General features: G+C 41.1%; 2 protein-coding genes across 5 annotated transcripts in view; one reads left to right on the top strand and one right to left on the bottom strand.

Annotated features, from left to right (window-relative positions):
- The first annotated feature begins 316 nt into the window (after window positions 1-316).
- On the top strand, window positions 317-3,285 carry LOC106136945 (transmembrane protein 256 homolog). The gene is made up of 3 exons (XM_013337635.2): window positions 317-577; window positions 704-979; window positions 1,405-3,285. The coding sequence occupies exons 1-3, from the start codon at window positions 506-508 to the stop codon at window positions 1,546-1,548; spliced, it is 492 nt and encodes a 163-aa protein (XP_013193089.1). The 5' UTR covers window positions 317-505; the 3' UTR covers window positions 1,549-3,285.
- LOC106136947 (E3 ubiquitin-protein ligase TRIP12) overlaps window positions 2,903-10,935 on the bottom strand; it is a 49,122-nt gene continuing 41,089 nt past the window's right edge. For all 4 annotated transcript variants that reach the window (XM_060954491.1, XM_013337638.2, XM_060954490.1 and 1 more), the window contains exons 27-39: window positions 10,657-10,754; window positions 8,962-9,096; window positions 8,514-8,638; window positions 8,156-8,308; window positions 7,639-7,850; window positions 7,376-7,467; window positions 6,596-7,085; window positions 6,143-6,346; window positions 5,708-5,896; window positions 4,953-5,121; window positions 4,464-4,580; window positions 4,003-4,182; window positions 2,903-3,639 (exon numbers count right to left, since the gene is read on the bottom strand). In XM_060954491.1, the coding sequence (XP_060810474.1) occupies window positions 3,443-3,639; window positions 4,003-4,182; window positions 4,464-4,580; window positions 4,953-5,121; window positions 5,708-5,896; window positions 6,143-6,346; window positions 6,596-7,085; window positions 7,376-7,467; window positions 7,639-7,850; window positions 8,156-8,308; window positions 8,514-8,638; window positions 8,962-9,096; window positions 10,657-10,754 (2,361 nt within the window). In that variant the 3' untranslated portion in view covers window positions 2,903-3,442. The remainder of the gene's footprint in view (window positions 3,640-4,002; window positions 4,183-4,463; window positions 4,581-4,952; window positions 5,122-5,707; window positions 5,897-6,142; window positions 6,347-6,595; window positions 7,086-7,375; window positions 7,468-7,638; window positions 7,851-8,155; window positions 8,309-8,513; window positions 8,639-8,961; window positions 9,097-10,656; window positions 10,755-10,935) is intronic.

The raw sequence follows: 10,935 nt of genomic DNA, 5'->3' as shown, positions 1-10,935 counted from the left end.
AAAAATCTGTTAACAAATACTTAGGTAAAGGGATTCCGTAAAAAGCCATCCATTTTATGTACAATTTCGGGACCACTCTAAAATTGGAGCCAAGAAAGCCTATGCGCCCAAATTTGATCATGTGGTCATGCCATGGAAATTATAGATATAAGGGTGATGAATCTAATGGAGATCATTGTGTGATCTTTATTGTGATATTTCTCATGTATCTCATGCTAATCGATTTTAACGAATCGATAGATTTTGACACCGGATTTTGATTTATACATCGATTGTCATCAGATGCCATCCAATATTTATGTTTTGGTATGTCAATGTCAGAATCATCAATTGTCAGTCAAGCCAATAATTCAGACTTCGATTTTCTAGGATTATAAATAGATTTCTCACAGATTTCTATTTTACATTATCTATTTAAGATATATTATCTGCATTCCGTACGTATATCCATCTAAGTGAATAACTACTTAATTAAATTTTTCCATTATCTCTAAGAGACACAGGTATGGTAAACTGGGCTGACACTTTAATGATAAATACGGTGACTGATGGAACAATGAAATTTTTGCGCCAGATCGTAAGTTCTTTGAGCTCTTTTACATAGGTCTTGTGTTTTGGTCACTACGTAGTTTGTGAATCGCATATTAATCAATGTATACGAGCAATCATATGGGTATTCATTACAGTATTGATAATTTCACAGGGAGTTTTTAAGACAAATTCATTGGATCCACCACCAGCCCCAATCATGATTAAGAGGCCTCTATGGGAACTTGCACAAGAAGCCGGGCCGTTCGTGCGGCTAGCGGGGCTGAGCGGAGCTGCAGCTGTGGTCTTGGGTGCCATGGGCGCGCATAGGACATTTCCCGAAACAGACACTAAAGAAGATTTGAAGAAAATCTTTGAAACTGCCAATAGATTCCATTTTCTTCACACTCTTGCTTTAATGACAGTGCCCTTGTGCAAAAGGCCAATTATTGTAAGTTTTGTTTCAGATTTATCAACATGTCTCTAAACTCTATGATTTTTTTTGTGCTATCACTATGTAACAATCCACCTCTTTTTGATCTTGTTGTATACTACCCATATCATATCAGAAAAGTTTACTTTTTATCATAACCTGACTGCACAATATGTGATTCTCTTTTTATATTTTAATGACTGAAGTACACTGCATAAAAGTCCTCTTAATTTCCCAGGAAATCTCTTAGTTCTCTTGCCCAACACAATATAACAACCCCACATGCCAAATTTCAGCTATTTGAACTGTGTGTTGATATGTCAGTCAATTATGTAGTTCTTCATTGTATTTTTTTGTTTAGTAGTGATATATTTGTAAAAATTTATTTATATTTTAGCAACAATCAGGTTAGGATACTTACATAACTTCTTTATAATTTACAGGCTGGCTCATTCTTCATAGCTGGCATGGGGCTATTCAGTGGCACTTGTTACTACCACTGCTTCACCGGAGACCGCAGCCTGCGACGTCTGACACCCATTGGAGGCTCCTGTTTGATCCTTGGGTGGATTGCTATGGTACTGTAAAACCTAGACCGTATTTCAGTCTATTTCATATGTTCAAATGTATATGTCTAAGAAAGAGCCAAGTAGAAATTTTTCTTCATTCCATTTAGTCATCAAATATTTAGAAGTGAATTTGTTAGTGTCTAAGTAGTATGTATCTAGCAGGTACATATGTATTATGGATATGGTGTAATGTGAATGTTTTTTCAGTATCTTTATAAAAGATGCTACATAAGGCAGTCATTGAAACATGTAGTTGTGAATTTATATTTATTAATATTAATTAATATGTAGGTGTGTAATATGATTTGAATTTATTTATTTCAAAGAAAATACTACAGCACAATTTTTTTTATTTGACTATATTTCATGCTGAGACGATGATTAATATCAATTACATACTTAAATGATAGAATTTGTGAAGTCAGTTTGTACATACATAATTTATAGTAACTGTGTGACATTGTTTATTATATTAAAATAAAGTTAAATATTAAAAAATTGGTTTATATTTCATACATTTAACTTAAGACCAAATCAAGTCTAAAAAAAATGTACTGATTAAATGTCCCCGTTATTGTCGCTACAGATTGAAATTATGGAACTCATATGATTTTGAGTTAAATTATTTTTTACAGACTTGACACCCATGCGATTTGTTCCCGTTCTATGTTTAACTTTTTCCAGAAGTTATCAGGCCCTGTGGTAAAAGCTCTCCAAATGACCTTCTTATTTTGCTGGCCTGGATTGGCCCAAGTCTTAGACATTTGTTTTGCTTGAACTTTCTTTGTGGCTAAGCTAAATCAGTGTATATAATTTGTTCCTTATATATTTTTCATTGAAATCTGTCATAACTGGTTGCAATTAACCAAAACCACCTACAAAATCTACAGGTACAGAGTAGTTCTGAAACTACTCTTTTCCTTACAAAGAATTCTCATTCTCAGTAGAATCCTCTCCACTGTAAAGTTGCGTCTGCCAAAAATTTATGAGAAATGATTTGCCAAAATTATTAAGTACAGTTGGCAACTGGCCATGAACAGAACCCAATCATAGACTGATGCAATAAATATTTTGATTCAAGTCTTCCTTGCAATATCTGAGTAGATGTATGCAATGCAATCTATGTATTATAAGTGTTATCGACATTGATGATAGAAGTACATACCTCATACAGGATTTTTTAACATTCTTATTTAATGAAAAATCTTAATGAATACAAACTTAAACTACTTATACTGGAAATAGGTTAAAATCTTTAATTTTTGACAGGTTGAAAGTGAATGTTGGTGGGACACAATCATTGTTATGTTCGCGTCAGTCCTACCATTGTGAATATCGGAAAATGGCAACAATAAATAAATGAAACACAAACTTGATCAATATTGTTTACATGGTTTTATTGAAATTGTTACATATTAAATTTTGCACTTTTTCTTTACTCATTAATGATACTTAAATGTTACTCAAAACATACACCGTTTGGTAATAAATGCTATTATATTTATAAGACTCTCATAGAAGATTCGTAGTGGACTCCCGAAAACTAATATTAATTATAGTACTTTAGAATATTAAGGTGACTATTAAGAGATGTGTATACAGTGTGCGCGGATTGCGGGCATCAAGTGAGGTTAGGTACCGCCGGTAGGAAATGACGACAGCCTCCCATCGAGAGTCACTCTAAATCAATAAAGAAATATACAAAGCTATCACATTAAATTAACACAAAATATAGCTATAAACATATTTATGTATTCCAAATCCAAAGAAAACAAAATTTTAAACTGCACTCGTAAGTGTCCATCACTTAGTAAATAAACAGTTTGATTGCACAAAACGGTAGTCCGCGACGTTAACACACATTACAGATATCACTAACCGCGTGGACAATTCACAGTATGTATGAGGTAATTCACGAGAGGTGGAACGAGTGCTGGCCCTCGGAGGCGGCCAGGCGCAGCTTGGCGCGCATCACCTCGGCGCTGCTGTAGTCGGGCAACTTGAGGTAGTTGACGCACGTCATCACCGACGGCAGGTACTCGTCGGGGTCCAGTGAAGACTCGAGCGACTTGCGCACCACCGTCAGTGGCGGATTCAGCGCTTTGAAACCTGCAGAGAAAATTATCTTTTTAAAATTGTTCTTCTACACATTGGTACAAATTAAGCTTTACACAAATGTTCTCGTACTCATAGCTAATGGTAAGAAATAAGAATTTTGGACGATGAGAATATAAATTCTAAAAAAAAGAATCTTTCATGAAAAATGTATAGAAAATTAAGGAAAATAAAGGAGGATATCACATGAGAGAATAGATTTTCTGTCGACGAATCGTTTAAAGATGTAAAGTCACGTGGCCCTAATTATCAATAGTGAAAAATTTGCGTAGTCGAACTGTTTGCAGACATGACCGTCGGAAAATATTTTTCTGACTCTGCCTGTAACGTCCAAAACAAATGGTGCATGATAGTTACCTCCAGTGGGCAGGCGGGGGCTGCCCGTGACGAACTGCAAGAAGAGGCGCTGCTCGTCGCGCGTGTAGGAGGCGAGGATGTCGATGAGCATGTGGATGGCGCGCGAGGCGGCCGTGTAGCCGTGGTCGGGCCGGATGCACTCCGCCAGCATGCGCGGGTCCCAGCGGGATTCGCGGCCGCCTGTCGATACAAAACAAAAGATTTAACCTACGTGTCAACAGGTTTTTTTTATGAACAATCTCGTGCTAATTAATATGATACATTTCTTAATTCAATCACAGCAAATTCCTGATTGGTTTATTTCAAAGGTCGGGTCCGCTAAAAAAACAGCATGTGAGTGACCCGTTTTCATCGAATTACCTAGCATAGTCATCTGGTTTGAATAATTATATGTAAACTCAATTCATACATAAGCCAAAAACAAATTATGTATAATAATGCTGTGGTAGGCATTAACTTACCGGATGGGCTTCCACAGAAAACTTGTTCCAATTCTTCGGGGTAGAATATCTTTAGATTGGCCAATGGAAATACTGATTCAAATCCTTCTTTGAATGCAGACATTTGTTTTGCAACACCTGCAAGAGAATGGAATAATTTTAATACAGCTTTCGATGTAGAAATTCAACTTTTAAATTACTTCCCGAGAAGGCACCAGTACCAACATTATATGCCATTTCGGAACGCGATTGCCTGTTCTAATCAGTAAGAAGTGGTAGTTAACCTAAAAAGATGTAGTACTTAAAACCGTTTTGCCAGCCAAGACTTGCGAAAATCGAAAATGGCCGTCGCGTGACAAATGGAGCGCCCATTTGACACGAGACGTGTGCGATCTACTAACTCAGTTACTTTAACTTTTATTTCGAAACATCTAACTGATGTTTTTTTTATGTCTAGTTAGTTGTGAAACTGACATACAAAGAGGAAGTCTTGAATATAAATGTCCATACCCTCGTACAGCAGCCAATGCGTGACGAGCGCGATGTAGTCGTGCAGGTTGTGCGCGGTGACGGGCGTGTCGCGGCCGCCGCGCCGCAGCTCCGTGCAGCCGTCGCCCGGGAGGATGAAGTCCAGCCCCAACTCCTCGATCGGGCAGCCGTCTAGCTCCAGTGCGCTGATCTGTTAACATAATGAATATCGTTATATGTTGTTTACTTGTATAGCCATACTAGGAAATTATAAAATTAGTGAGTACAATATGGGTTTTAATGATTTTCTTATTGAGTTGTTTCGCGATATGAAGTCATTAGCGATATGTGGGTGCTGCGCTGTGGCCCGCAGGCAACGTTTCGGATGAGCCTTTCGTGCTCGTGATAAGTCAATTGGTTCCATAGAACAGTGATCGTTTCGGGATAGAGGTAACAGACTTATACAGCGTGTGTGGTAGCAGAAGACACTGATCATATAAGAAACGGGTATTAAAAAACGACAATTTGTTAATATCCACCGAAATACAGCCGCGCTCCAGAATACGGACTCTGTTAATGTGTATTGTGACGGTAGTTGGCATGTTAACAACTTGGCAGTAGAAGAACATATGGACGGGAGAACACAGAACAGAACAGTGTAGTAGCCCGCTGGTTATCAGTCGCTCGGTGACCACGGATCGTTGTACCATCACTCGAAACGTCCGAGATAAAAATTAACACCTGTAGTATTTATAAATAGCATAACGCAACGCGAAAGTTAAAAATGAGATAGTGACCATGTGGTTCCGCTGTTCGGGCGTGTGGCGCTCGTCGGCGGCGATGTGGCGCGCGCGCTCGGCCACGCGCCGCAGCCGGCACAGCGAGCGCCACAGCTCGGGCGCCACGTGCCGCACGTCGCTCAGCGACAGCCAGCGCTGCTCGCACACCGCCCAGCGGTACATGGCCACCGACAGCGGGATGTCCACCTGCCAACAAAACAATATATGTGGTGTTACATTCAACCGCAGTTGTCAGAGTGACCACTCAGTCACTAAGTAAAGTCGATGGATTTGACAAGATGAAAACTTTGGTGTGTTCCTGACGATGGCCTGCAAAACAAGCCAATATGGAATTAAGATTGCATTCGGTGAGGATTAATGTCCCCTTCAATACCAAGATGGCTTCATAAATCGCACTTAAGATTTAAATACATAGTTGTGACAAACGCTCACCATCCTAGAGTCCATGACAGCCTTGGCCATGAACTTGCCAAGGAAGCGGAACTTGGCCTTGACCCGGGAGAGGTGCGAAGCGCGCGCGTTCCGGCCGATAGCCTGCGGGAACAGTCCGCAAGGCCACGATACGTAGGTGGCGTCTGGCGCCGGAGACGGGATAGACGTCTCCTTTTCGAGTTCCGAAGGTTCAGGGGACCGCTCCTGGTAGAAAATGATTGCCATTAGCATAAAATTGAAAATCAAATAGCGTCACGGAATAGTTCATATTCTTTTATCTTTTTATTTTCAACTACATATTAATTTATTTTTGACAGCTCATTTTAGTATTGTGCTATTGACCATTACAAAGAACCAACTCCAGCGCAGCTGTCTAAAATGCGTCTAAATTTGTGTCATTAAAATGAACACTATCAAAACGGACAGTGACTATGTGAGTATAAACAAACTCACTTCATCCAAAGTGAGCGCGTCCCGCACCGAGGATGCGAGCCTGGCGGCCGCGTCGGGCGAGCGGTCCGTCACCACGGGCGGCTGGCTCTTCACGATCTCGCCGCCGAACGACGTCGGCTTCTGCTTGAAGTTCTCGCTGCCGTGCCACAGATCCAGATCCGCGCGCTGCAACTCTTGCGACACTAGCGCGTAGAACTCCAACGTGGGTCCCAAGCCCGTTCCGACTTCGTTCTCGTATTGTATTTCTAGGAGCGCTTTGGAGTGTGCGAACTCGTGCATGACGTGTTCGGCCTGGCGCAGCACGTTGTGCCGCTGCACGGTGCGCTTGCGCCGGTCCAGGCGCGGCGCCACGCGCTCGGCGTCGTTGCCGGTCGCGTTGGCGGCGCCGCGCTCGCCGCCCGCCTCTAGCAGCCTCTGCAAGGCGCGGTCGCGGTCGAACGACACCACGTAGAACAACAGGTGGCGGCACTCGAATGGGAACACGAACGGGCTGTTGACAAAAGTGTTTACGATTAATTTTGGAAAAGTTGTTTTGAGACGATTGATAACGAATTCATTTTAATCAATAAAAAATTATACTTTATTAGCTGTTTCGGCAAACGTTGTTTTGCCATTTAATTAATTTTTAAGTAATTTTTTTTTTTATATTTAAGATGTTTTTTATTTTATATAAAAGTGCACTGTAAAGTTTATAATATTTAATGGAAAGTATTTTTTATCAAAGTTATCCGTGGAATTCAAAACAAAACTATGTTATGGCAACAATAAATTCAAACATACCAAGCATAAGCGATCTTTTTGAGCCACGGAGGTAGATTGCCTGTCATGATTACAAGTGGATCTTGCAGTTGTCTGTTTGCTTTGGCAGCAAGCTGAAACAAATAAATTTAATTAAATTTCTATAAAACTGTTTTGTATATATCAGCGAGTTAACCACTGTCGGGTACGATATAGTACTGCCCCAGTATTGGATATGAGGATTTTGAGAGAGAGACCCATTGTGTTTTCAAATGACGATGTTGATGGTATAACAACGGTGATACCTTAGCGTTGATGAAGTCCGCGTTGGGCACGAGCGGGCGGTGGTCGGGCAGGCAGGCGGCGCGGTACAGCGAGGGCCAGTGGCGGCTCAGCGCGTGCAGCGCGCGCAGCACGCCCAGCGCCGGCAGCGCCGCGTCCTTCACCTCGCCGCCCGCCACCAGCGGCGAGCGCAGGATCACCACCAGCGGGGACTCGCCCGCGGGCACGGCGCCCTCTGGAATTGGTTGTCATCTTGTTACAGACCAATGTGGAACACAATATAAAAATGTAGAAGGTTATTGAACATACAGATTTTACAAAAAGAAGCCCGAACGATAGTTTCATAATGCCTAATAAACACAACAAAAATAACACCCCATCAGGGTGTCGAGTATCCCCTTTTGTTGGCTGAAAATTTCCGTTGTATAAAACAGTAATATCATCATACAGAGGTCGGTACAAGAAGCCGCGCTTGTGCCTGAAGGACAGCTTATACGGCTGCAAATTGCATGTACAATATAGTAGTTTCTGTCATCGTACCGTTCCACAAGAGGTCCGGCTTCCGCCTTGAAGACAGCTTGGTGGGCTGCCCCTTGCCCTTGCGAGCCGCAGCCGCGTCGGTGCGCGGCGGTTCTCCGCTCTCCACCGCGCGGTAGTAGATCGTGTGAGTTTGCACCCAGATGCCCGCGTTTGCTGAGAAACAACATCAAAATCAATACAAAGATCAGCAACAAGTACTAGTTTGCACAAAGATCCGATAAATACTAGAAAGCAAACCAATATTGCTGGTAATTTTTAATTTGAAGTATGGCAATACTCCACACTCTTGAAGTTACCCTTTATATAATCATCACACTGTTTTCTTTTGGTTAACTGATATATTCGTATGACAACATACCCAGTGGTGTTTCCGTGTCAGTGTCAGCGTCGGTCTGCTCGCCGTATTGTCGTACCGCCTGATAAACGGTCATGTTATACGGTAACAGCGTGTCGCCGATCAAAAATTCCAGTTTATGTTCCGAACTGCAACAATAACAAAAATCAAATTAAATTCCTCTCTTAAAATTTCATTAGGTAAGTCGCATAGCCAAGCGACTAATATCAAACTGTGTTCCTAATTTTCAACTCAGACTTCATTATGTACACTGTACAGAAAAACTCTACTAATAATAAAATCTTACAATGTGAGAGTTGCCAAAAAATCTTTGACAGATTATAAAAAAAGAGAAAAAAAAATTAAAGAAACAGGTGTCCATAACAGATATTAATTAAATGAGAGTAGTTCTATGAAAACAATCTTGAATATACGGCCAGAGCCATAAAAAGCTTTGAAATCATATACTCACTCAGTGGTATGGTGGTGGTGCGGAGTGGCATCGTCGTCGACGTCGTCGTCGGAGGCGGCGTCGTCGTCAGAGTGCGCTGCGCCGGCGCCGGCCGACGTAGAGCGGGCGCTTGCATAGCCGCGTTGAGATAGGTACCTGGACAATCAAATCTTTATTACAACAAAGTTCTTCGTGAACCTCAGCTTGTATACATATAGATAAACATCCAAGACCCAGGTTTATGAGAGGAGATTCGATTCTTATCATGGCCTGGGTGGGATTCGAACCTGGGACCTCCGGTGTCACAGACAAGCGCACTACCGCTGCGCCGCAGAGGCTGCCTTATATACATTCAGTCAGAAAAGTATCGGGAATGGATTATTTATTTATGGTTCCAAATTCAAATTTTTGTTTTTTTTGTTGTTGTTAGATTGGCACAACTGTTTTCCATTTTGGCGCGGAGTTTGAGTTGCATCTGTTGTTTACATTAAATACAGTGCTATTTTTAGTTATATCATATCTAGTGTGTATTGCTAATTTCATAATGGATAAAAACATCGAACAAAGAGTTTGTCTTAAATTTTGCATTGCCAATGGAATATCGTGTTCGGAGTCACTGAAAATGTTACAGAAGGCTTACGGTGAATCGACTTTATCAAAAACTCGTGCTTGAGTGGTACAAAGCGTTCAAAAGCGGTCGAGATGTGATGGAAGATTTGCCTCGCTCTGGTAGGCCATCAACGTCTGCAACTGAAGTTAACATCGCAAAAGTGAAGGAAATAGTGACTGAAAATCCTCATTCAACTTTGAGAGAGATAGCCACCGAACTTTCTGTATCTCACGAGTCGATCCGTACCATTTTAACTAATAATTTGGGTATGAAACATGTTGCCGCTCGGCTAGTCCCAAAAGACCTGAATTTTTTTCAAAAACTCAATCGCATGAGAGTCGCTGAGGACATGCTAGAACGAGTCAATTCCGACCCAACATTCATGAAACGCATTGTTACTGGTGACGAGACGTGGGTTTACGAGTTTGACATGCAAACTAGTCAACAAGCTTCGGAGTGGCGCCTTCCAACTGAACCGAAACCGAAAAAACCACGCCAAAGTCGTTCAAAAGTCAAAGTCATGTTGACTGTTTTCTTTGACTATCGCGGTGTTGTGCACTCGGAATTCTTGCCGGAAGGTCAAACGGTAAATAAGGAATATTATTTGAGTGTTATGCGGCGTTTAAGAGAGCAAATCCGACGAAAAAGGCCAGATTTGTGGAAAGAAAATTCTTGGATTTTGCACCATGATAATGCACCTTCGCACAAGGCCATCATTGTGAACGAATTTTTAACCAAACACTCAACAAATACCATCGAGCAACCACCATATTCACCAGATATGGCTCCAGCCGACTTTTTTCTTTTTCCTAAACTCAAATTACCACTTCGTGGCACCCGTTTTCAATCGGTAGAAGACATAAAAGAGAATTCGCGGCGAGAACTGACCTCAATTCCGGAAACAGCGTTTAAAAAATGTTTTGATGATTGGATTATTCGTTGGCGTAAGTGTATCGTTTCTAAAGGAGCATATTTTGAAGGTGATAAAATAAATTTGGATGAATAACAAACAGTTTGTGTATTATTGATCTTTTCCTGCTACTTTCTTGACAGAGTAGTATACCTACGTATATAATGTAGATAATTTGTAACTATTATAAATTTACCTTTCAATGGCCTGAACTAAAGCTAGGGGGTCTATCCGAACGACACCGCCTTTCCATTGCTTGAGATTGGTGCACGTCGGATGACGTTTGAGATCACACTGAAACAAACGTTTACATTAGATAAAATAAATGCCGTGGATGTTTTATATAGCGCTAAATTGTAGCAGCGGACAAAACTGCGAATACCAGCTAATTATTTATTATTTTTATATAGTTTCCGGCATTGTGGTTCCTGGCACCAATAAAAAAAAAAAGGACTACTCCATCTTTTTCCCACGG

This window comes from Amyelois transitella, chromosome 4 (genome assembly GCF_032362555.1).
Source record: "Amyelois transitella isolate CPQ chromosome 4, ilAmyTran1.1, whole genome shotgun sequence".
Taxonomy (NCBI): Eukaryota; Metazoa; Arthropoda; class Insecta; order Lepidoptera; family Pyralidae; genus Amyelois; species Amyelois transitella.
This window is presented reverse-complemented; position numbering and strand designations above follow the sequence as displayed.